A 27,980-nucleotide genomic window follows, 5' to 3' on the forward strand; every position below is an offset into this window, starting at 1 on the left:
ATCTTGTGTTATTTTATAACAACACAATGACTTCTCTTCAGCTTTCAAACTACTGTAAGAGAGCTCATGTTTCTGTACATAAAATACAAGAGCTATTTTAACACAGCTTCTTTGATGACTGCAATGACTCAACTGCAGATTTCCCTGCCAGCCTTACCCAACCACTCTCAGATCCTGCACCTCAGTGTACAGTACCTAAGTGGAGTTTATTCTGTTCACAGAACGGTGCTGCAAACCACCACCTCAGCTCACACACTGCTGGGTTAGAGACCCATACATAAGAGGAGAGGAGAGGATTTGCACACATTTTCACAAGGTATTTTATTCTCCACAACCTACGTGAGTTTATAGTCAAACCCCTCACACAGTACAGTCTGTGCTGGGGATAGCAGTATCATGGAAATGACAGTTGTCAAAACACAGAAGACCAGAATTCCATGCAGATGATTCTCTGCATTCAAGCATTTTAAGAAGATTGCAGATCTGCTCCTTTGCCCTGCAAGGTATCCCCATGCTGGTGGCAGTGCCTGTCTGGACAGCACACTGTGCAGCCTTACAGCACAGCCACAGCACAGAACTCAAGGGATTCTTTTTATAACTGAAATATGGAAAGTTGGATTTATCTTTACATCCCCTGAAGGGCTAACAAAAAAAAAAAAAAAAAAAATGCACATATCCATGAGCTGGCCTTAGAATTGCCATTTCACCAAGGAGAAAAAGGACTGGCATTCAGCCATTAAAACAACAACAGCAAGAAAACCCTAACAGTTCTAGGGAAAGGAATAAGAACCCTTTGTTGGATCATATTTTCTAATATAAAGTCTTCTGAAAATAAGAAATTTTGTCAAGTTTGTATCAAATCAACAATACCAAATGACTCTGTTTCCTTTGCACTTTTGTAAGAGGTTTTTCATTTCCAAAAAGATATAGACATGACAATACAAAATTCTACTTCTTGATAAAGCTGTATAGAAAGAGTTAAGAACATGAACAAACCCTGTCCAGTGCAGTTTTTTCATTTGTTTAAAATGGACGATCAGTAAATATTCTAATTAAATCAGTATTATTCATAATTAGCAGTTAGAAGCTGTAGCTAATTAAAATTTTAGTACATTTCTTTATCTCTGAAAGCCTGAATCTAGTTTGCTACTGAAATTTTTATAAAGCCTGTAAACAAGTATAAATTGCTACACATATGTTTGTAATTTACTAGGTTACATGCACCAAAGGTTTATGGAATCATAAAAAGATACAACTTTGAAAGAAATTTCAAGAAAATCAGCATCAGAAACTGCAGAAGAAATTAATTTAAGAAGTGGTCTCTGCTAGTGACATGATAAATCAGAAAGTCACTGTCTCCCCTGCAGCCTAAGTTAACAGCTGACACAAACCTTTTTTCTAGGCTGAATTCTGACATTAGGTCATAATTAAGGGGGAAATGGGAAAAGAGGAGATGGGAAAAAAGAAAATAAAAAATAACTCCTCTACCAAGACACAGCAACCAACATAAGAAACAAAGCTGCCATCCTCCCCTCCCTCTCTGGAGGACTCTTGGATCTGTAAAAGATGAGCTATAAAGGGCTCGGGGGTTTTACACTGTTTTTAACTCTGGCTAAGTCTTCAGCTTTCTTAAATTTCCAGCTCAGCCTTCACAACCATTCCCCTGCCATGAGCCAAAATAATCCAGGGTTGAGGCAGCCTGCTCCTCTTTAACTTCCTGACTTGTGCCTCAGAACACAAGTCTACTCTCCCGCCCTCACTGCTGACTTCTGCTTTATTCATGAGCTCCTCATCCTCACATTAGGGTTTACAGCTCCCTCCCACCCTCCTTCCATTTGCAGGCAGTAGCAGAATCCACCGACAAGAACCCAACGCAGCCTCTCCACAGCGCTACCAGAGATGGCCGCTGGCTGACAAGGGCAGCGTGGACAGCAGCACTTCAGGTGACACACTGCTCCCTGTGACAGTATCAGATGTTCAGTGACACATCTGACTGATCCTCAGCGTGGAACCCAAGCACATTTCCAGCCAGGGCTCTCCACTCCTCCTCACTGTCCTTAATGCAAGACTGCACTCTGTGTCTGGGGTTCCCATTAACACCTCAGCAGTTATAAATGGGTTTGACTTTACCAGTGTGCACCCAACATGCTAAAAACTGGAAGGCACAAAACAGTGACCAAAGGCTTCTTGGAGGACAGGGAAGTAAGGGTAGTGTCAAAAACTGCCTGTTCAAAATACTGTATTTTTGGCCATGAACACATGTATCACTCACACCAAAAATGTGGCACAAACATGACAAACATGCAATCAACAAACAAGCTGGAATTCAGCAACCACCAAACACAGACACTTCAGTGAGGGAAAAGAATTTTTTCTTATCTACAAAAACCCAACTTAACAGTATTATGAACACTAATTCCTACATTTCTCTTTAAAGAACATGTTATTCTATTTACAAGGCTTTTCCCTTCTACAGAGATCCTCTTAGATTCTGTCATGTATCCATTACCTACTTTAAAACTTAAAATATATGCCAAATATTTAATTTTTCTTCTTTAAAAGCTTCTTAATCATCCTAGTCTCCACATGCTACTCAAAAGATGTAAATGACATGAATATTTTGTTTGGATATAGATAATACATTGCTAGTTTTATAAGCTAGCAAAAAGCAAACTGAGCATTTCAGAAAACTTATAAAAACAAGACTGGAAAAAAAAAAGCTATCTGGGTATTGTTTTTGTTGTTTGTTTTGGGGGTTTTGTTTTTAAAGTCTTTATGGCTCACAAACCCCAGTTCTGAACTCCCCTCACCTACCTTAGTTTATATTGAGAAATATCACCTTAAAAAAGGGAAGGTCCTCCGAGAGCCCTTTGAAACCATGTAACCAACAGGTCGTTAGTGCTACTCATGCAGGCACACACAATTACTAGATTCCTTCCAACACTGACTGTAGTTCAAGTCAATTTTTTAAAAATGCGTCCATATTACCACCTTATTTTTTCCTGGCGTTTCTAGGAAACACTACTGTCTTAAAGATTTGTTAAGAGGTAGAAATGTGCATTAAGTTATCCAAACAAAGGAGGGAAAATACCCCAAGTATGCTGAAAGTAATGCCTCCGTGTTACAGCTTTTCTGTATTTGTCCATGGTGCTGACCATTTTTTTATTAAGAACACCTTTAGCACCATGGTTTTATTACTACTTAGGAAGAGCTTTAGCTGGTCCTAACCCTTTTCTTCCTCCTCCTGAGTGGGCACAGTATTTCCACCATGTAAAAACCTCTACCTGTCCAACACCTGTATCACAGAGAAAGCTTACCTAAAGAATGTGCAGCTGTGGTTTTGGAGCTGAAAAATCGACCAAGTCCAAGGTCTCCAAGCTTTACTACTCCTGTAGCTGTAATGAACACATTTGCTGGCTTTATATCTGAAAGAAGAACAAATTTAAAACTGTAAGAGTCACAGTGATGTTGCAAGAAAAGCTACTGTTCTATTAATAACAGACCAAAAGAGGATTTTATTTACAGCTAATATTGGTAAGATTTGACAGTGCTATTCAGAAAGAATGGACCTGCAATGTAGAACTTCACTCAAGCAAAGAAAACCAAGAGCCATGGAAAGTAGTTTTTTTTTAAAAACAAGCAAACAAAAAACCACACACCCAAATTCCAGCAGCATATACAGGGGAGTTCACTACTACTTTATACAAGGCTACATAGAAGGACTTACATTAGAACTAGAGAACCTCTTTTGCTATGCCTTAAGTAACAGCCCAAGAATGTTTTCAAGAACTGTAAAACATTTTTCATCACTTTTGCTGATCAAATTACCCACAGTGGCATAACGTTACTTATTTGGAATAGACAACTGATTCTCTGTAAGAGCAGGCATAAAAAAAAAAAAAAAAAGGCAAGTTTACTCAGGAGAATGGTTATGTGAACTCGTCAAGAGAATTGGGCTAATCAAGTAGAAACAAAGAAAAATAATGATGCATACCCCAGACAGTTATTTTTCACAAGTAATATCCAGTTTAAGTTTTAATCCAAGCCCTTAGAGACAACACCAGAGACTTTTATTCTGATTTCTAACAAGGTACTTACCTTGTTAGTCTTCTAAATAAACTGACCTGTTATTTGTTTGGCAAGGGAGTTTAGCTCTTACTCTGCTGAAGAGCAATGCACCCTGGCTCTAAACTTACAGAAATCAGTTCACTTTGATAAGAGGGGATTACAGTTTGCGTAAGATACAGGCACAGTAAAAGGAATGGTTAATTACCCTTCAAACACCAGCATTTTCAGGTTTCCAGTAAAAAGTTAAAAAACCTTTTAAGCTTTAGAGGAAGACAGAAGCAATTATGTTCTGCTGCCATCTGACCTAGTTTTGGGAGTTTGGATAACCCTTTCTGTAATAATCCAACATGGATATAGCTCAACTTAAAAATAGCTTTAATTGTCATTGCTTTTGGTGCGTAACCACAGAACCAATAGATTTGGCATAGGTTTGCCAGAAGCTTTGAACTTAGTATTTCAGTTTAAGGAACTTAAATCCTTTTGTTTTGAGCTAAGATATACAGAAATTAACTAATTTAGTTATAAAAGCATTAAAGGAAGATACTTGTACCCTATGGAAAGAATCTGTATTTTATGTCCTCTTTGTACCATTTGCACTTGCAGGCATCTGTACAAAGGGGAAAAAAAAGAATTACAAGGGAAAGCCATTTGCAGGGGCAGAGGTATCAATGCTGATCTGCTGAAGAGTGCAACATTTCTAGCTGCAAATGACAGAGCTCAGCAGACATCAAGGGACTGTTTCTATCAGGCAGTGACCTGCACCCCAGCACAAGGAGCCACCAACCTAGGACAGGTAATTTCACCTGAACCCAAAAAGACACAGCCCACACACAACTCACAATCCATAACCAGGGGGATTTCAAAAAGGAAAAAAAAATAGTAGATCTGAGAAGAAGCTATACTGTGATCTGTTTCCTTTGACTCAAGAGTTAGGAGTGAAATGAAGACCACATCCAGAGGGGACAGCAGCACTGAGGTTTAAAATGGGCCACGGAAATTTAGCACCTGACAGGGACAGCTGGCACCTCCAACGGTTGTTGGGACACAGTATTGACACAGAGATTGAAAATAATGGAAAGGAGCAGAGAAGTGGAGAAAATGCTCACACCTGCACATAATCCAATAGAGAAGGGACTAGGAGAAGAGCTGTACATCACAAGTAGGCAGAGCAGGAGCAGATGCTCTTAGGACAACCAGGTGCAAGAGGTGTAAAGAATGGATTGACAGACCTGTGCAAGAAGGCAGGTAACAACACTTGGGCAAGACAATGGGCAAATACAGAAGAATAAGAACAGGACAGAAAATAAGAGCCAGAAAAATGAAGTAGCAATGGCAGGGTATCCATCACTTCCAGAACTATTGCTTATCTTGAAAAACTTGCTATCAAACAAATGACTACCACAACAAACGTACAACCTCAAACTTCTCTCACTTTTCTATTACTTATAAAGCCTTACAGAAACACACATTGTGTCAGCTGTCAAAACTGATTCCAACCAGCTTAATTCTCACATAGTCAAAGGTTTAGTAAGGACAAATCATCTTTGATCCTGTATTACCTCTATGCATAACACGACGAGAATGCATATGTTCCAAGGCACTGCAAAGCTGAACAAAGTACTTCCAAACTGTTCTTTCAGGAATCAACCTCTTCTGTTTCTTAAAATGCTTAAAAAAATAAAGACGGACAGTGAATATTAAAAATGAAAACTTACATAAAATGACTGAAAAAAAAAAAGAAAATCCTTAATTAAAAAAAGAAAACAAAAAACACAAGAGGCTCACAACCTACTGAGAAAGGTTTAACAAAATTTCTTGACACAGAAAGATTTTCCCTTAAACATTAATATATGTATCATCAATGCATGTGTATAAGTCGGTCCACACATAGGGCCACAAACAACATTAATGAAATAAAACTCCTACCCCAATAAAGGATTTATACACTATTTAGCACTCCTCAGTGTTGGATTAATGTGGTCAGAATAATCCAGTATAAAGCCACAGAACAAATACAGGTCAAATACAAAGGTATGTGCCACAGAACTTCTCAAACTAAATACTTCCTTAAACCAACACTGATTTCCACACCCTCATTTTCTAAATAGAAGGAAAAAAAAGAATAGCAGTATCACACAGTCACAAACTAAGATCATGTAAGAGAAATTGGTCACATCAGTTTTAAAAACTTCCCCAATACATGAAAGGGGACTAAAGGAACTGTGATTTCTGAAAATTACACAGTGACAGAACTGCTGTTCAACTATTTTTCATCCTGCATAAAAAACCATTCCTGATCACTGGTAACAGTTCACTGGCCTCTTAAAGCTTACACAAAGCAATTACACTCTGCTATACACATCATCTTCAAATACTGTACTCAGCAACTGAGTAACAGTCCTCCAAAGATGCATACTGAAAACCTGGAATTCAGCCAACGTTAAAATATACAAGTTTAATCATGATAAATTTCGCAGTTAAAGGTAAAAAGATCAAAAAATTGTTGTTTTTTTAGCCTCTGTTTCCAAAGAAATCTTATTGTGTCAGGTTTTGAAGTTAAACACATAAAGAAAATACATAAACAACATTAAGACTAGCAAAATTTTAGATGGAAAGCAAAGTACTTAGATGTATTTTAATAGTGTGTGCACAGACAGACTTCACACTCATACACGCCTTAAGAAAGTTCACATAACAAACACTTATTAATCTGCAAAAATAAAAATATTTTCATACTATGTTAAAACATGCCACTGAGAAGCTGACAGCTGCATCTACACCTTATACACACACAGGAGTATGAGAAAGATGCTTTTCAACTACCTATGGCAAAACGCATCAGTCATACAAAGGATCTTAACATTCCACCAAAATGTTTTTAGTTATAGGGATTATTTCAAAATTCATTTTCATTTAAATGAGGCAAAGCATATAAATTACATCTTTAAATAAAATTTTCTTTCAGTCTTGGACTGAATCCAAACAAACCCTGTGTATCTGTTCTCCCCATAGCTGGATTTGCATATCAGAGGATTGTTTGATGTCAACAGGAAGATGGAGACCAGGTTTCTTTTCATTTAAAAACAAATACACAATACATCTAAGTATGTGTACATGAAAGCATAGTTCCTTGATTTAAAATGCATTCTGAAATGATCATAATTATAACTAGGTACTTTATTTAAACATTCTGAATTATTATTTTTTTAACTCGAATGCAAGTACAAGCGGTGATAAAATGCCATTCACAAAAGTGTCTGAAACGGGAAGATTTTCCATTACAGATTCCCATTCCCATTTACCTAAAGTACATCAATGTACTTTCAAAGTATTTATGTACAAGTTTTCTTTTAACACTTCATTCACTTGCCATCTCCAGCACTGTAGCTGATGTAAGCTACAAAACTGGCTTCAGTTCTTACAGTGCAAAGATGCAACCTAAGTGTGTCAGACATAGTCTCATTCTGCTGAAGGCTATAGTAATAATTTTGCAGGACAATGATTACCTCCTCCTGAAAGCATCAATAATATTACTTAACCCCAGAGAATTTATCTAAAGAAAATGGAAAAGAGTTGCTAGATTTGCTAACAATGTTTAAAACTAAACAAAGAAACAGGCAGCATTTTCACTTGCATGGGCTTAAAAATAATACAATTATCTTTAAAATAAACTCAACGAACATTATGCTGTTAAGTAATTAATTACACTATCTTCTTCCCTCAAAATATATGTTCTCAATTTTTTCTTGGGCTGTTTTCCATCAATAGGCAAAATAGTGATGAAAAGCCACCACTATCAAAAAGATGAGTTTTGCAAAACTAGCTATTGAAACAAGTTGTACACTCCTAGGAAATAGCCCAGCAGCCACAGTTAATTCTGAGAAAAGTCAATAAGGAAAAGAAACTTCATTTCTGTTTAGAACCTTACCTTCTAACAAGAAAAGTAAGCTGATGGAAAACACAGACAAACCTATTTTTATGGCGAACAGCATAATTAAATTCATATAGCACACATTAACTGTGTTCAAAGTAGGATCCTTTTCTTTCTCCTCCATTTTACAACAGTCCACAATGCAAAACACAGTTCTAATGATTATGGTGTTTGCTCCCTCCCTACAGGAAGGCCAGAATGCAGAAGACATGATGCTGCAACAGTAATTTTTAACCTCTGTTGTAGCACAGCACAGCAGCACCATAGTCAATGCTGAAATTAATTCACTTAGTGCCTGAAGCATCCTAAGGTCCACACCACCAAGTTAATATAGTTCTCTTCCACTGTACACAGGTTGGCATTACCTGCCCAAATTTGCCCTCAGAGGAATACAGCCTGCCATACAGCTCTCTGAAATGCTCTCATCTTCAACACTTCATTATTCTACCTCTTCCACCTGTCTTAGGCTCAAAGGACAGTCCTGATGTCCCTCAGACCACTGACCTTCTAGGTGCGACATTAAAAAAACATGATCCTGTTTGAGGTGAAAGATCAAGCTCGAAATAGTTCAAACTGGGCAAAAAGGGAGCTGCTTGTACATGTGCATTCAAAACTTGGGCAGTGCTGCAAGCCAGTGCTTTATCAGGTAAGCAGAGAACACCGGGCATGCTTCGGCAGCAGGCTGTCTCCCAACAAGAATTACTTGTCTCAACAGCCATATCCCATGAAATTACCATCTCCATCTGAGAATGGGACCACAAAAAACTACTTTGAAGAGTCTCCACAATGTCAGTACATTGTGGATAAAACTGAAATTCAGTCATTTAATGCACCTGGAAATTTTGGTGGTCATCAATTTGCTAATCGAATGCCTTAAAGAGCTTTTAAGTAGGCAGGCTGTATCACCAGTTCATATTTTCATCCCTTTTAAAGAATGACTGAGCAGTTTCAGTGGGAAAACAGAAATCTCCTGGTTCTCTAATGGATTGCTAAAGGAAAAATTAAATATTCTCCAAATGTTTCCATCCTAATGAAATTAAACATAGCTGCCCTGCACCTGAATAGCAAATGCCAGTTTCTTGACATACAAAAGTAGAGGATAGATGGATAAAAAAGTCTGAAGTCAATATAAAGGCATGAAATTATATTATACTGAGTTTCTAAAGATGGTGCTTTAAAGGTCAAACTCCAAAAGTAAAATGACAGCAGTTAGCAGTTGGTCCTACCTACGCTTAAAAGGCACAATTCAGACAATATTCTTTAGGGGAAACATGCAGGACTATGTTTGGATTTTAGAAGAAAACTAAGGATTTCCTGCAGATTTCCACACAACTGGAAATTCAGATATGACTGCCTACATCTCAACAACCATGCTTGGAAAAAATTTAGCATCCAGTTCTGATGTTGGTGCAACAGAGGATTTTAAGGTGTGATTTAGTCTGGTCTAGGACTCACTGAACAGAGAAAAAAGCCAGGAATAAGTAAGAAAAAAAGACAACACAGTGAGTGTTTAAGAAGCTTACTGGACTAAAGAAAGCAAGATGTTTATGAACTTCTCTTGCAGAGAGTTGATGAACTGATCTAAACAATTTTGTAGAGTCATTATTTAAAAAAAGAAAAGAACTGTGAAACTGTCAAGTCCAGAGGAACGTATACCTGAATTTTTCACTACACATGCTGTAGCCTAGAGCTGTTTTTTGAAAGACAGTATTTGCAAGAAAAGTAAAATGAAAATTATTATTTCATTACTTTAAACAGATTCCTTCCTTTCTTTTGTGATTTGATAAGAATCTTGATCACATCTTTTTGTTCTCATGACTTCATTTATGTCTTACAAAAATAGAAAGCATGGAAGGTTTTTGTATTTCATTGTACAGGCTTATTACACAGTGATTCAACGACCAGATACCAGTGGGAAGAAATCTGAACTGCACCAAGAGGAAAGAGATGCAGAAATGATTACGCAGAACTTCTGAGTAACACATAATAAAGCTCTTGACCACTTCTGACTGTGTTTCTTTGGGAGCCTTTTTTAATATGGCCGAGGAGGAAGAACAAAGAGGAAAGAGGAGGTCAGGCAGCTATGGTAGGAAATTATGGAAGCACAAGGAAGAGTTCTCACTCTGTGAGTACAAAAGAAACAAACCAGAATAGGCAAGGGCATGCAGGGTCAGAAAGACCAGTGAAGATGGGCCGCAATATCCCAATATTTTGGAGACTCATGTATGTAGAAATGAAGTCTCCACCTAAGTCTTATTTTCTATTTAAAAAGCTAAATAATTCCAGTAGCAACACAGCATCCCAGGAATTTTGTCTGGCTCTGTTCCTTGATTAATTCAGCTGCCCATCTCTTTAGATCATGGCAAGTTTTCTGCCATTTTTCTTTGCTTTTTCTGCAGAATAAAAATAGAACTTCCCACCACATCCTGATTCATTCAGTCAGTTTGATATACAGTGTGATCAAATTTGCCTACATTTCAAGGGTAGCAGCTGTCTCTTACTTGTAAAAAAAGAAAAAATACCAAAAAAACCCACCCAAACTATTTGTCATCTATCAGCTGAACATACCAAAAGCAGCAAGTATTCAGCCAATAAAGTGACAAAAATAAAAATATTTACCTGGTTACTTTTCCAACTTTTATTTACAGTTGCTTACATCTCCAGTTACTGAAGATGCCATACATCTTTTTTTCCCCTTTCAGAATTCACAAAAAAGAGTTTTAAAAAATTAAATCCTCCCCTCTTTGTCATCTTAGTACAACAAACTTTATTTTATCAAGAGCAACAGAAGACCAAGACAGTACAAAAATTAACACAAAAGAATGGTACTAATGGAAGTACCTACTAGCATCAGAAGGACAAGTCAGTAGAATTAAACTGTGGTCTCTCCTTTAAAAAAACCAACCAAAGAAACAAAAAAAAAAAAAAAAAACCACAACCAGAAGAATGCTGCATGGACACCACAGAATTGAGATAGAAGCATCTTCTCAAGCAGACTCTTATTTCATACACAATCAAAAAAAAAGGACATTCACTTACAAGAAATAACAAGCCTTGTAAAGTAAAATTTTTCATGCTTTCCATTTTAGTAAATATTCTTTCATGCTAATAATCAGACTTAATAAGAATCCTGGTTAAACTCAGATTCCTTAGAAAGCTCTGCACTCCACATACATGTATTTTTAGCCAACTTTCTTTGCAAGGATTAATTTCATTTTTCCTTATTGAGCAGCCCACCTACAGTCCCTCTGTTCCACCTAACATTTTTGCTGATGCAAAAGAGCAAGGACATACAATGTTCAGAAAGAGAGATCACCTACTGAAATCCAATATACTTGCAGAACCACTAATATAAAATTTCCAATACTACATCATTTTCCTTGTCTCTGCTATTACTGCTGAGCAGGGCTTCTTAAAACACACAGCCACATGTTTAAATTCAACAGTATTTGTTTACATGCATCTCTCTCCAATAAAATCCCCTTGGGAAAACTGGTACAGCACGAAGAGGTGAAACTCATGCTTGAATCATTAACTCTACTTCCTAATAAAAAGCAATAGCATGACACAGTAAATACAGAAGCTATCATCTTAACTTTTTTTTTAATCTTTTCTCTACAAACAAGGCAGACAGATTTGAAATCTCTTTATTCTCAGCAAGTTATCCACATAGTGCAAACACTGACAGTGCAAATTTTTCAAACACAACTGTGGAAAAATTAAAATTAATCCCCAAGTGTTGTTTGCAGGGCATTTCAAATAAGAAAAGTAGCTAGAACCATTATTTAATAAAATCTTCCAACGCCCCCTGCTCTTTAAAGATTCACAGATAATTTTAGAACCAGTGGGCAAAGCAGGAGATGAAATCTTCAAAGCCTGTTGGAACAGCCTGTGTAAGTTAAATGAAGTTTACTGTCAAGTTAACTTTTCATAGCTGACTGACACCATTATTTTCCCTCTGTGTACGGCCAGTACTTCCACAATAGCTTCAGGTGTGATGTCTGTGAAGGCAACTGGCCACAAGACAAAACACTGTCGATTGTCTAATTATTTTAGCAGAAAATCTGCCCGCTTATTCTTATTGTTCCAGTGGCAGACACACACAATGGCTGACTCACAGCAAAACTAACAAGGCTGCCTGGCAATTACCCAGCCCAATTATCCCACTGAATATAAACTGGGGGGACCAGCCAGCTCTCATTCTGCCAGCACATGTATGTAAGATGCACAGAAACTGGTGCTGCTGCTCTCGTAGTTACCTGTGGCTGACAGCAGAGGTGACAGTGGAGCACGTGTCAGACACCCCAGTAACACACATGGATGGAGGAAAAGCTCACCAGAAGCAGCTCTCCCACCCTGCCAGGGCTCTGTGCCTTGGCTTTTTCTTTTAAGACTTCACAGCTCCATCCACAGAGCAGCCGCTTCCTCTCAGAACACCCTGCCCCGCTTTTCTACCTGCTACACAGCTAACACAGATACACAAAGTTGAATAAGGATGCACTATTTTTCTAATTACAGGAGGTAAAAAAATAAGAAAAAAATAAAAGAAAAAATTTTAGAAGTTTTTTAGTAGCTTTAAAAAAGTTAGTGGCAAAAATTAGCCTGACTGGTTCAAAGCTCCAGGTTCCTCCTTTAGGAAAAGGCACTCAAAAATAGTTTAGCTTTGATCTGTAATTAGCACACCCTGTGTTACACTATCCTATTATATTAAAGGCTTCTTCAAGCTACACTTTATCTTTTGAAGCTTTTTTGAAAAATGAGTATGGAAAAAAGCTAAGGTAAAGGTGATACAGAAAGCAAAAAAAAACCCCACTGAGCAAAAAAATATTTTGAAGCTTTTAACATGTATCAATGATGCAGCTTCAGCAAAGTGCCAAACCGTTCTATATAATAAAATATAACCATATGCTCAATAAAAATACTTTGTGTGAGGAGGTTTGGCATGGGGGTGGTGGTAATGGGGTTTTTTGTTCTTTAAATTAAATCTAGCAGTCATGGAAGGAAAAAAAAAGCACAAGAGACACAGATACTGCTGAAAGCCAAAAGAACCAGATAACATGCTTTAAAATCTGCAATTATAGATCAAGATAAATTAGTATCATTAAAAAAAAAAAAAAAAAAAATCACACAAACATGCATAAAAGACTACTTTAAAAATACTTTTTCCAAAACCATTATGTCAACTATTTGGACATAAATATATGTATAAGAAAAATCTCAGAATTAGAGCCACCGTGATTTCTCCCCCTTGAGAGCATGTGCACGCAGTCTTCAGTTCTGTTTTCTTTCTGTTAGAAGACCCTTTACTCATTCATTCATGACACTCAGCTAATGAGCAGTTTGAAAATGTCTCTAGGCTTTGTTTATTGTGCGCTATTCATAACCCATTACTAAATATAAGTTTCAGGGAGGGGTACAGCTTCCTAGTGTGCATTGTTGGAATATCAAATTAATAAAATATCTCCACAAATGGCCTTAGAAATGATGAGGTAGTAATATTTCTACTTTACAGATTAGAATGTGGGCCAAGAATAGAGATCAAAAGTGTTAATTAATTCTGGCACCAATTTAAGCACCTCCTTCTCAACATACATAGCTTTATGAAACAGTCAATCTTCAAAGCGGAGTTTCCACTCAGAATGAAGCTGTGAATACTCAATACTTCTACAAACCAAGACCCAGAGTTTTGCCTTGAATGTCAGAAATACAGAATAAGCAATGAGAATTCCCCCAAAAAAGCAGCGGTTGAAGTGGTTTATACAGTATCCCTTGGGAAAAGAACCAGTAAGGATTGTCTTTGGAAAAACCTTGAATTGTACTAACCGCAAAACCTTTGTCTTTCAAATTCCCTGCCTTGAAAACGACCATTGCAGCAAATAAGGCAGCACAGATACAACCATTTCTACACAGAGTAGCTACACCCTTAACACTGAGTCACATCCCATCCTGTTCCCAGCTAGTCTGACTTAGCCCATCCAGGCTCTCTCCCTGCTGGCAGCCAGTTTGTCTGTCTCAAGGATCCTTGCCCAGTCTGTCCTGTTCTCTGACAACACATCAGCTCTTCTCCAGCCTTCCTGTCCCCACGTCCAGTACTGGAAATCCCGTTTCACAGTTTCCCAATACACTGCTCTAATTTTCTTACACTCCTCAGTCTCTACTCCCAGTGGCACAAATCTCCTGTCTGCCTTCTCTCAAACACTGCCAACCAGCCAGTACAGGTGTATTTGTCTTCCTTCTTCCCAGTCAGACCCTCCCTCTCCTGGCTTAAGGATCACTCAGCTACTTGTCCCAGCCTACTCCTCAGTCTGCCTTGTTTTCTCTCTTCCCCACATTCATCTCAGATTATTCCATTTCCCAGGCTGTTAGAAAGAATAAACATCCTCGAGACACATGAAAGCTTCAGCCCATCCAAAGCCATCTGGAAAAAGCTATTTCTGGCCATGCCATTTCAGTCACCCGTCCTGCTCCAGGCTGAAGACCTGACAGTCACTCAGGTCATGTCAGCACCGAGGGATGCAGGGGGTTCCCACAGCTCTACACGTACAGAAATTCTCCACTTTTGGAACTATGCTCCAGCAATTTCTGTTAAGCCCATATATTAGAAGAATCGAAATTTAGGTGAATTTTCACAGCCATCAGTGTAAGAAAAATCCCTTAGTTTTACATCTGTTTCAAGGCACAAGGGGCATAGAATATTTCAGATTACATGGTTGCAAGATAATATAATGAAATGTTGGCATGCAACATTTTAGTAGGAAATTGCTATATTTTGACAAACTGAAAACATTCTCACACAACTAAATAATTGGCAATCCTAGCAGCCAACAGTTAGTCCTGCTGGACATGTGTGTGCATGGCAGAAAACAGCTTCTGCAACACTGCCATTCAAAACACACAGGAAGCATCATTTTTCCCACCAACTTTCCAAACAGGAACACCAACTATCTCCTACAACTGCTAAAGGTTTAGATCAATGTTTTGGATAATAAAGAGATGAATAACCAAACAATAACCCTCAATTAATAGCTGGGAGTTTCCCAAAATCCTGGGAAGGGCATGCAAAATTTAATACCTGACCCGCTAAATTCTGACACTGCACCTCTTCTCAATACAAATGCTTCCCTAACTTCATACTCCCAAAAATCTTGCAAGTATCACAGCAAAAGAGAATTACTGCTATTGCAATTAAACATATAGTTGAACTATAGCTACCATGTACTATCAACACTTACCAGGAAATCCTACTTTCTGCAAAAGCATCTCTACATCTATAGCACATTCCCAGGACACCAATCTACCAGAAAATACTTTGGAAAAAAAAAGTGACAGTTTTCCATTCCCACCAACACAACCAGCTTCCCTGCAGTAAGAAAGGGTAATAATGGGCTCTGAGGCAGCCAGCACCCAGGGCAGCTGGTGTGCAGAGAGAAAAAGCAATGAGCTGCTGCAGCAGTACATGCCCCCTCAAGACACTGCCATGCCACAAGACCAGAGGGGCAAGATGCACTGCTAAGCTCCCAAAAGCAACTCGTGCACAAGTTTCTGACCTGCACCTATTCACCAGCCCAGCTCAGAATGAAGTGCCTGAGCCTCCATTCAGCACTGAACACTTCAGGGAAGGCAGACTGTAACAGCTGTCCCTTCCAAAGCACTGCCAGTACCACACGTCCATAGATGCCCAAAGGCTGTCACCTCTCGCCCTGCAGCCACCTCTCACCATGACAGGCTGCAGTGGAGTCGTGGTTCCTTCACACAGGCAGCAGCAGCACCTGGGGCTGGCAAAGCTTCCAGGGAATGAAGCTAAAATTGCTTCCAAGCTCACAAAAGGGGTGCTACCCCTTAGCACAGGTAAGCTAGCCAACGTCATAGTGCTGCAAAGAAGTCTCAAAAAACTCCAGAGCTAATATCCTTTGGCATGGGAAGGAGGGGCTGCATTCCAGACCATGTGGAGAGGAGAAATTGCCTGATGCAGTTTCATACAGTGAAGCCCAAAATATCCACAACTAGCGAAACATTGAAATTAGAATCAATGAGATTTCAAACAAGTCTGAACAGAGCTCCAGCTCCTGCAAGGAGCAATTTAGATATGCATCAGTTGCTTGGAAAGAAGTGACTATTCCTGCATTTGGACTACCCTATAAAAAACAAGTTCAAGGACAAAGAATTCACCATTCTTAGCTATAGAAGCTTGAGATATCAAATAGGAACTTCATACTGATTAAATGCTTTAAAATATTTGTTATTTTACCAGGCTAATTATAGTATATTTACCTTTAAATAAAGTTGAAAAAATACACACAGAAAGTGCTGTCTGAGGAGTGGGTGAAGTGCCTAGGTGACATTTTGTAGAATTCAAGTTATTTCCCATCTACCTTGAGAAAGCTGCACACATATTTTCAACTTTTTAGATGAAAGCTTTCCTGCTTGTTTCCAAAACATGATTAACTTCCTTAAGATCTGTATGACATATTCAGTTTAAAGTTTGCATTTTTTTGGTGCACTAAGATTATTTGCCAGAAGAACCTAAAAACTAAAAATAACTGCAGAAATGAAATAGACTTGAAAGTTTACTGCTGAGTTAAGAAAAGTCCCAAGACTTTAGTACCTTGATAACATCCCTTCTTGCAAGCCTAGTAATTTCATATTTAGCCTTAAATAATATGCTAATTACGTTGCAAGATAATTCAAATTCTCTTGTTCCAACATCTTCAGGACAAACTTTACTATCTCTTTTTACTAAATTATTATAATGTATTTTCTTAATTCAATTAGTAGATTCTTCTTTATTTGTGGCAATTTCTTTATCCAATATATCAACTGCTGCTTGAAAAAAGAGAAACTGAAAAACCCACTGAAAATTTTCACTTTGTCACTGCTTGTGGCAGAGGAGAACCATGACTAATAAGAAAAGGGACCAAGCCCCAAACTTGCTTTACAACGTATTACTGTATTGCAGAAGGAGGTGCTATTACAAGGTAACATCAGTTCTCATGAACTACCCTGAACCTTGGCAGCCACATACTATCACATGTTCTGCAGCAGAGATCACAGACGAACAACAGACCATGAGCTACTGGGACTTAGCACAATAGCTAAGAATGATTTCCTTGTAGTATCTTTGAGGTAATAGTATCCAGCAACCTAATTCACTGACACAAAAAAATGCAGAATTTTTCCTTCTTTCACCACGCCCACACAGGGGTTACACAGTGCTGAGGTACATACTGCAGTGCAAAACCAACTGAGAGTCAAACACATATTTCCCCCTCACCAATATTCCCCTCTCAGTTTTACTGCTACGCCAATATGCCACGTTCAAGAATTCTAACGGGCCATTAAAAGCTGTACTGTAAGAAATCCTCAATTTTGAACTCTCCTGCTTTTGAGAATGGAGGCTATATTGAAACATCTCCCTGTGACAGAGATAATTAAAAAAATAATTAAGGTAAAGTGGATTAAATCTGTGTATGTACATACATAAACAGAGCAGCAGAGAGAACACGAGATACCTCTGATTTCATTATGTGATATGTAAATGCCAATGCACTGCTGCTTCTTTTTGGACATACAGCAGATTCTATGAATTCTATTAGAATACATATGAATGCACCAACTGATTTTCCTCAGTTGTCTACTCAATGGGGACAAAGAGAGTATTATTCACAGGTAACAAGAGGGACGATACAAAAGCTGGGCAGCAAGGATATGGTTCATTAAGGGAAGAACTAAAGAATTCATTAAGGTGCACTGTGAGGCACAGCAGCCTTGTAAGTATTCTCTGATGTGCCAAAAATGTCATAACAAATACCCAAGTAAACTAGTTAAGTAGTTTTCCCTCACATTAATATTGGTTTTAGCGTCATTCAAGCTGTGGTCATTTACAATTTCAAAAACATCCTTGATCCCCTCTACGAATCACACAAGCCTGGTACCCAAACACTGTTCTGGGGGTGTCTCAACATTCTCCAAGGACTTAGAACAACATTCTAGCAAGAACACTGGAAACCCAAGCAGTTTATTTATCTTGATAAGACAACATAGTTATTTACCTTAATAGTGTGACAGGCAGCCCCACTTCTAGGAAGATTCTATACTATTACATGTAATTTATTTTTCAGGCAATTTTCAAAATACATTTTTAAGAATGGTGAGCCCCACATTTAAACTCATATTGTCAAAGTAATCTACCAAATCATTTCCTCCACCAGCAGCATGAAGACACAGTGCATTGTGACACCTCATACATATTTAATAATAGCCTGATAGGCTGTCATTAACATCAAACAGCAATCTAAGTTTGCTACATTAAACATGATCCCTGTGTTAAGAGGACAATCACAAAGTGCCTCCAAGATCGAGCCTGTAAGAAATACCCACCGACTTGAACAAGGTGTAATGAGGCCAACTGCACTGAAAAAGCCACACATTGGATTTAAAATTAAATAATGAAAAAAAAGCAGGGGAAAAAAGAAAAAGCTTCGGTGGGTCATAAGACCAGACATGCCATAAGGCAATCTGTCACAGAGTACTCATATTAGTAACTGTTGTGTCAAAACTGAACATTCAAAAGAAAAGACAAACCTTCCTTTATGTTTTATGAAATGTAAGCCCACAGAATTAATAATTCATGAGATGAAGAAAAATATCACATTTGGCTATAAATATTAACAGATGCTGTCAACCTGCTTAGAACTAAATTTTGACTGTCCTACCTTACAATTACCAATTTAGAAAGGAATATTCTTCAAAAGCTCAAAAAAAAAAATCAGCATGAAAGTCATTAATGAAGAAATTAACATTCTCTATTCATGTAGGTCCCAAGCAAAACAGCCTGACTGTGTTCTGTGCTCGGCTGCTGCTGAGTGAACACTAATTGACTGGCATTGTTTGCGCCCACAGTGGTGGTGTGCTGTGTTGACAGCAATAACATTGGTGTGCACACAAGAAAAAATGCTGAAAGGACATACTAGACCCAAGACCCAGTGGAAAAAAGGAAGGGAAAGAGGGGAAGTAGTTGTCAAATGACCAAGAAACATTTTAAGAAGGCACTTCAAACTTAATAGAAGTTTTAGAACACAGAATTTTATACAATGGGTCTTGGATACATTTTTCTGATTAGCTAAATAAGCATTTAAAAACTACAAAAAGAAAAGCAATTAACCCATCATGCACAAGCATGTATCAGTAAACTCACTTCATGTAATTTCAAGGAAATATGAAATATATTTTTAGCAGTTCAAGTTCTAGAAGACACTTCTGCTGTATGACACCTGTTCTCTGCTTTCACTGCTATTATAGAGAATAGAATATTGGAACACAAAACACAATCATGCCAAAAAAAACAGAATGCCATTAAAATGGATTGTTCTAAATGGTAGCAACAGAGCTTTTCTTTACAGGCTTTTTTTCTTCTCCCCAGTGCTAATATAACTTCAGTCTACTTATGGCCCCATCTGCATTCACATTCTGGGCAACAGTGTTAAAAATACTAAGCATCAATATTGGGCATATATTTAAAAAAAAAAAAAAAAAAATCAGCCTTAACACCTTCCTTTTCTCTACAGTTCCTGACATTTTCACTGCATTTCACCCAGTGATGATCACACAGAATGAAAAGCCAAAGTTGAACATTACAAGCTCTTATTTAAAAAAAAAAAAGTTAATCCCTACCTTTATCATTCTAGAGAGATCTCCAGCATCTGCTAATTCCAACACTATGTTCAGTTCATTGTCTTCAATGAATGAGGCATAATACTTGATTACATTTGGATGATTCAGTTGCTAAGAAAGCAAAATAGTAATTCACATTTTAGTGAAGAGCACACCACATGTTTTAAGTCCAACACAGGAAACATTCTCATTTAGGCAAACAGAACAACCCCTGAAATCGATTTTACTATGATACAAATTACAAAAAGTAAATGCTGCTGAGAAGCACGTACAAATACTTTGCAAGAACAGGATGGCATTTTAGGACCTACATGGTGACTGACACTGCAATTTTAGAGGAATTTTGCTTCAAGGTATATATCCAACTTATCTGAAACGGCAAAGTCAATTTTTGAAGTAAACAGCAGTATCAATTTTTGAAGTCAGGATTTTACTGTACAAAGGACACAGTCATTCACAATATTGCAATTTTGGCAGAAACTTCTACTTGAAATGTTAGTCATTATTCTATTGGATTTACTTCTCGATATTAATTTTTGAGGAAATAAAGATCAGAAAATTCTTCAAAGTGAGGCTTTTAAAAACTCTAAACAAAAAGCCAGTGGACACCTCAACTATGTCTATGAAAAACATAACACTTTTTGATGATGGTTGCACATTTTCTAAACAAATCTTTTACCTTAAGAAGATCTATTTCTTTGATGCAGTCAGCACGGGCTTTGGCATCCATTAAATCAAATATCTATGCACAAGAGATAAAACAATTTTAAGTGATAAAAATATAGTAAATTGAGTGATCATTATCCTTATTTCATAGCATCCATAAAGCAACTTGAATTATGCATTTCATGGCAAGATGTAATATTACAGTTAGGAATATTTCTAATGCTCTGATGCACTGATTTAGTGCTGTGGCCATTCTTTTAGTCCCCTCACAGGAAACAAGTCCATTGTAAGTACAAGCTTTCCAATGTTTAATTGCACCTCTGCATATCTGTTCGAAGACACAGCAATAATTTAGCACACCTTATACATAGTTCAAATCTCAGGCTCCTATCCCATTCTGCCACTCCATTTTCACAAACTGACTCTTTAGTACTGAGCATACCTTTTTTTTCCCCTTAGTCCTGCTACAGTCTTTCATTTCAATTCTAAATAATGCATGCTATTTTACTCTCGGGATCAAAACTTCATTGTCACCTCCAACTCCTTCACTCCCATTTCCTTCCCTTCTGCCAGCAAAGAAGGGATTTGGGTTATGCTGTTTGTTTGTTTATTAGAGCACTTTTTTCTAAGTCCTCATCTGTCACCTTGATTTTTACAGCCTTTTACAGTTATGACATCTCTGCTCTTCATTTTTCCCACCTCACATCTACTCCAAATTACTTGGCAATGTATCTCATTTTCACCTTCTCCAGTTAGCCACTCTACTCTCCACTAATTTCAATTTTTGTTTGAAGTACTTCTTCCTCCCGTTAGAGTCCTTGTCCAAATTCTACACATCTATATTTAATGTAATGTCTATTTTCACTCCCTTTTTTACCACCTTTGGGTTTTCACTTCACTTTCTCAAACGTGCACCTCCATACATGACTATTTCCCTTAAAAATGACCAAAATGCTACTTCCTCTAAGAATCCTTCCTCTCTCATTTCTGATTACTTTCTGAATTTAACAAACACGTTTAACAAAACAAAACTAAAAAAAAAATCACCGAATTCTTTGTGGTCTGCGTATTGTATTTGAACTATCCAGAAGAATAAGAGACACTCAGCTTTATTCATTGCCACAACATTTATGAAATTACCTTTTCCAGTTAGAACTTCTCATGCACATAACCTTTCTAGATAAATAGTCACCAAGAAAAGATGTATTATGTCCTGTGAAGATCACAGGTATCTGGTTCCAACCAAAAGCTCAACAGCTGACAACTTCTATTTAATATCCTGCCACAAACCCCAGAAACAAAAACATGGATTAACAGCAGTTTCAGTACTGAATGTCTGCAAAGAGGTCATCTCAAACCGACTGCCACACTGTTCACATGAATCACACCTTCTTTCCCTCTCCCCCAAGAAGTTCAAACAAATCAGGGAGTCTGCATATGATCTGCTAAACCTCACCTTCATTTTCTACACCACTCTGCACAGTATGTTTGTCATTCCTTTAATCAACTGAAAGGAGACATCTAGAAACTTCATGCATGGAGCACAGGCCTCACAGAGCACACACATGCTCTTCACTAACCACTATTTCTCTTCACACATCCAATCTTCTGTCTTCAGAGCTGCCATAAAAAAGAAGAGCCTGCAATGGATACTAGACTTACTTTTTGGGAAAAAAAAAACAAAAACAAAAAATCAACAACTAAAAAAGGACAACTCTTGAGCCAAGAGCTGAAATGCCAGACTTGCAAGTAGTAAGAAAAAGGGTAAAAGAAAAGAAAGAAGAAAATAACAAAACAACAAAACTACTGAACAAGAAAGAAAGGGAATAAGCCACCACAGACTACTTGTATATTAATGCCAGGATGATAGGAAATAAACAGACTGAGTTAAAAGCAGTTACTCAAGCAGGAGACTGTGGCAGACTTAACAGAAACACAGCAGGTTAAGTCACAAGAAAGGAATGCTAACACTTAGAAATAAAGCAATTTCAGATGTAGTAAAAGAAAAGAGTACTATATGTGAAATTACAGGTACAAGTATTAAAAGATAAGTAACACTGATAAAAAACAGAAAAGAGCTTAAGAGTTAAAGTTGGAAACTTAGTGAAGAAGATGAAATAGCCTGTATCTGTTATAGATCTACACTTTGAATGAAAAAGCATGGCTCTTTAATAATTCTGACAACAGATTAAAGCCCTAGTGTTTGGTACAATCATGAGGGAGTCTGACGATTTTCCTAGGAAACATTTTAGAAAATCCTAAATATTACAGGTAGCACATTACCTGAGGAAATACTGAGAAGGCATGAAATCAAATGTTTTTCCTTATAACATAAGAGACCAGGAAATGGAAAAATTTATACACCCTCCCCCAAAAACAATCAATGAAAGTGTATCAGGAAGCAAGGAAAAAAAGCGAATAGGTACAGGGGAGCACCTTGAGGCTTCACATTTTTGCCAAGCTCTAGACAACAATGACCTAAGAGCATTCCTTATAAATGATACAGAGATTCAACCCCAAACACACCGGAAAACCTAATCAAAACTGGGGACAGAATTTCAGACTGAAAACTGTACACAAACTATCTCCTTGTAAGATTTGGAAAAAGTACCAAAAGCACAGTTTCAAGATGCAAATCAAAAGAGCTTCATTTTGTGACAAAACAAGGCAGTTTGCACCTGTTAATGGCTGTTCCAATATGCCAAGAGGCATAATTTACCTGTTCCAGGAACAATTCCCTACACACCTAAACTAACAGGTTTTGCAAGAAAAATTCTTTTTACAAACTACACCTCTGATAGGGACATTAATCAGTACCTCTCATAGAGGAATAACAAAACAACAAAAATAAAACCCTAGACTCAGGACTGTGACAAATCTAGAATCAAGGCATGGGAGAAACAAAGTTTTGTTTGTTTAGTCTGGATAGTATTCCCAGTACTTCTAATATGTTACTAAACAGCATGAAATAGCCTAGACCAAGCAGCTGCTCTCCCCAAAGGACAGACTTAGGTTTTACAAACATGACTCCCTCTACTTTTGCTGCACTTCATAAGCAGCTTGGCAAATTTGTCACAGCTTCAGCTAAACCGAGTATTTCAAAAATTACCTAAATTAAATATAGCAAGGCAGTAAAAATAAGTCTTATTTGATCCTTTCAACACTAAACACAGACAATCTGAGGATTTACTGTTTAGCATTCTTGTGGTTCTCAGATTTTAATCCAGATCTGACCTCAAAAGACTATCAATAGCATTTCCCAGAAATCCAGAATTTCAGCTTCACAGACATTAACTTCCTCCAACAAAAAGACTGGTTAAAAAAAAAAAAAGCCAACCAAAAAGAGGGCAAAAATATCCTTCAATCCATGGCATCTGGAGAACCTCTGAATCACATCAGATGCAAAAAGCTTTCAGAGATTTTCTATTTTGTCAAACTGCTGCAGTTCAGACCAGAGGATCCCAGTGTAACAAGCCATGTCAGCTCACACAAGGAGGTTGCTGTAAACACAAGGAAAAAACCTCTGTGCTTCCTCACCAGGAGATGACTCAACACTGAAGAACGTCTTACCCTGAAAAATGGAAGTTGCAATGAAAGACTAAGAACATCCTTTTGAGTGCATGTCAGAACTCCACATGGCATCTGGCAGCACTCTGAAGGTTTGTTTAGCAGGAGAGGCTGCCCTTTGCCCGAGGTTTGCTTCAGACTGGCCATCAGTGTAACGGTGTGGAGGGATGTCAGTGCTTCCATCATGACAGGAACAGTTTATAGCTTTGCAGGCGGACTAATTCCACCTTCAGCTCCTGTGACTCAGCAAACCCAGCTGAAAGGTCAGCCTATGCACAAGTGTTGCGCACAGATCTCTCTCACACACACACACGACTTTTAGCCCTGCACAGACAGTACCACCATTGCCATCAGCACGCCACAGGTCTCATCCCCATCTCAAGACACACACTGCCTAAGGACTCCCAACCTTTTGTCCAGCCTTCCCTGGGACTGCATTCATTTTCTGAGCTTGGTTTTAGCTGTAGCTGCACATGCCCCACAGCTGAGTGACTTAACTGTACCAAAGTCATTGCGGTCAAATGAGTTGTGTATAACCCGGTTTTAGATTCAGCTCAGCTCTGTGCAACTGCATGGCCTGAAGGAAATTACGGTAGATAAAACAAAAATCTAAAAAAACTTCAGATTTTTGGATAGGCTTGAACAATAAGCTTTTGGATCAACACAAAGCATTAGCAACTGACTGCTTGAAATCACTCTGCAAAGTCTCCCATAGACACTACCAGCATCCTCCTCCCAGCAGAGCTCAGGTCACTGATGATGCTCCACATATTGACTATTGGAAACTAGCAGTAATTAGACAACAAGTGGTATCATCACTGTAATTGGCTAACAATAAAAACTGCTGTATTTAGATTAGACTGCTAGGGTACTCATCAGACTAACAATAATTCAAATTCTTGACTCCACTTACAAGGTCAGGATCACAGGGTAATTCAGTTTGGAAGCATGCTTCTCTAGTCAGCACCAACTCCACTCAGCACAAATTGCACAGTGGAATATATTCCTATTACAACTTTTAATTCTTTTCCCCCAATTTCTATTTTCAAGGACTATAATAAGATCAACATTTCTAAACATGAATTATGATTGTATAAAAAAAACCTAATAAGCAGCAAACAAATATTTTTATGATGTGACAGTTTTCATAAAGAGTGCAATCAAAAAGTCTAATTGTGGTAAGCATTTTACCTAAGTTAGCAATTACTGTGAAACTCCTTAAAACAATTAGGCAAATACAGCTGAAGAGACTTAAAGGAGCATTTTAGAAGCCCTTAGCAGATTTTTTTCCACTTAGCAAGCACACTGAGCAAAATAAATCTTTTTAGCTCTCAGTTTTTCATCTCACCCTGCAATCAGCTGTGTACAAAAGGAGAGTAGAAGGACAAACATACGTTGATAGTTATCACATTTCTGTGTGCTATGCAATTGAGGGATCTCCAGTAACTTTGCATTCAGTCCCTTCTCTAGTACCTTCATGTGAGCATAGATCATAGTTTTTTTTCTTTCAGCATTCCAGAAATGTCAGTTGTAAGTACTGTCAAGAGATACTGGTATTTTTAGAATACTTTTTAAGCTGTTGTAAGCTACAGAGCAGGAACTGTTCCTATGCAGATCTGTAAACTAAACAAAGGAGTTACAATACATTAATTCAACTTCCTGAGTGAAGTTCTTATATACAAACTCCCAGAAAGCTACAGGCATAGCAAAAAGGTTTAGAAACATGGAACCACCTGATGGAAAACATCACGCCCAGCTTCTACGTCCCGACTGTATCTGATCAAGTACCAGCCAGCAACCGAATCCACCACCTGAAGGAAAGTGCCAAGCTGGGAATCTATCTGACTCAACTTGCTCTAGACCATCACTTTTCCAGGTTTTCCTTTTCAGTATTGAAAAGGATAAAGGTCTTTCTAACCTATCATTGAAGTAAATGTCTGTTCTGTTTGAAATTCTGTATACAATAAAAATATCAAAAAGCGTTTCCAAACCAAAAGCGTGACTGCTGCAATGTAAACCTTCAGAGAAGTAAGCAAAATAAACACCCGAATGCACATCAATCTTAAGAGATAACAATACTGAACAGCAACAAGCATTAAGAGTATTTTGCCACCACAGCACTGCCATGCTGAGACAATACTGCTTCATAAAGTGTGAAATTACAAGTGCTTTTCTAAGATTAATTAACTGTAATTCAGGCCTGAAGTAGCAATCCACTGACAATGCACAATGAATAATGAATGTATGTCCCAGATAAAAGGATTCATTGTCTGAATCTCTAACATGGGGCCTCCGATTTTGGAATGAAAGGAAAAGAAAGGTGGAACAATGTAAGGCAGAAATGCAATGAATCTGAAATTTTGTTGAAATATGCAGCTTTACCTAGTATTTTAAATTTTGAGCAGCTAAGGTTTCCTTAAAAAATAGTTCATAAAGTGAATTCATACAGCCTTACAGTCACTGACTTAGATATTTACCACTCTTTGCCATTTAGGGATTATTTGTGAGCATTTTTCCAGTACCTAGTAATTGCTTGCTTTGCCCTTGGAAGGGACTCCTGGCGTGGTGTTTGCACAGAACACTGCACTGTTCAGGTGTTCTCCTGCAGGGGTTACCCAGAGCTGCAGCAGCAGAGAGGCACTGCTGCTTCCTGAGGCAGCATCTGCAGGATAGTTTGGACCTGAGACTTAGCATGTGTTAAGAAACTCACCTAGAAGCTTTTCTATTTATACTGCTACAGTCCCAGCTTACTTGTGGCTGATCTTTTCTGATGTTTCTTTAGCTCAAAATACAGTTTAGACATTTATGAAAGATAAGTAGTGAAGATATGATTTTATTTCTGGTTTTACTTAGGCAATATTTTAACAGCATCTCAGAAACATAGTTCCATGCTGGAAAAAGAAAATCTAATTATTACTTTCCTAATTACACAAGGCAAATCAAACATGGGAAGATGAAGCACAAAAGGTACAAGAAGAAAAGACCCAACATACCATTTTGCAAATTCTGCTGGTTAAATTACTATTATAAAACCTGCAAGTTAAACAGGTCTCAACTGTGCTACATATCCTAATGAAAACCAAATCAAGAATACTACTTCTTCCTGTCATCTGGACTCAGCAGCAACTACAAATTCAGGACAAGCAGATGGTGACAGAAACCACTCTTCCTTTCTCCCACAACATCTTACTGCTACTTGCTTCTGCTCACATTTTATTCCACAAACATACCTTTTGTACACATTAATGTAACATTTATCAATACTGTATGTATTTCAGTCAAATGAAATTTTATTAGTGAAAAATAAACATTCTTGTTGGAAAGCTTCATAAGAACTCAAAACTGGCAATCCCTTTGGAACAAATAATGGCCTGAGATCCTGCAACTCCAAGAGAGGATAACTGAAGGATTCTAAGCCTTGACAGTAGAGACACACATGGGGTACCATTACCAAATACACATAAAGGAAACAGGCACACACCTAACCCAGCCAGAAAAATGAAATGGGGAGGGGATAGAACAGATACGACTTGCAAGACTGGAGAGAAAGGCAAGTAGTAGAGAAGATGTGAGATGAGAATGGGCAGACAATGGAAAAGTAGAAGTTCAGATCTCAGTTATGTTATTTAAAATAATGTAGAGCACTTAGAGACACTGTCTTAATGTAGAGAGTGAAATCCATGCACAGGTCTAAAATAGAATAAAGCCTCTCTTTCATAACTGAAAGACACATTTCTCCTGTTTTGTCCATGCTGAGCTTCCATTAAAAAGGCGTCAGAAAAAAAGGAGTATTTTAATCTGAATAAAATCAAACATGACTGAAATCAAAAGAAGCACCGTCATAGAACAGACTCATTTTTCAGCTCATCGGAAAAGCAATTACTTCTCAACAAATGACATCTATGAAAACAAATTTTATAGTGAAATTAAGTATTGTGACTATATTTATCAAAAATATTTCTAGGAAATTTTAGGAAAGGTCACAGAAGCACAGTAACAATTAGGATGGTCTTCTGTCCAAAAGGAACAGCTTTAGATGTCAACTATGCAAGCTGGAATGGCTGTGCCAAACACTGTG

The 27,980-nt window shown here is 37.8% G+C and overlaps 1 protein-coding gene across 5 annotated transcripts in view; it reads right to left on the reverse strand.

Moving 5' to 3' along the window:
- NEK7 (NIMA related kinase 7) overlaps nt 1-27,980 on the reverse strand; it is a 70,068-nt gene that overhangs the window by 22,407 nt on the left and 19,681 nt on the right. For 4 of the 5 annotated variants that reach the window (XR_005602456.1, XM_039555820.1, XM_039555818.1 and 1 more), the window contains exons 4-7: nt 20,349-20,411; nt 19,670-19,780; nt 5,628-5,736; nt 3,318-3,425 (exon numbers count right to left, since the gene is read on the reverse strand). Coding sequence is in view for 4 of the 5 variants with exons in the window: in XM_039555820.1 (XP_039411754.1) it covers nt 3,318-3,425; nt 5,628-5,736; nt 19,670-19,780; nt 20,349-20,411 (391 nt within the window). In the remaining variant the exon portion in view is untranslated. The remainder of the gene's footprint in view (nt 1-3,317; nt 3,426-5,627; nt 5,737-19,669; nt 19,781-20,348; nt 20,412-27,980) is intronic. The other variant, XM_039555821.1, reaches the window with a different exon arrangement.

Source organism: Corvus cornix, chromosome 8 (assembly GCF_000738735.6).
Source record: "Corvus cornix cornix isolate S_Up_H32 chromosome 8, ASM73873v5, whole genome shotgun sequence".
NCBI classification, from domain to species: Eukaryota; Metazoa; Chordata; class Aves; order Passeriformes; family Corvidae; genus Corvus; species Corvus cornix.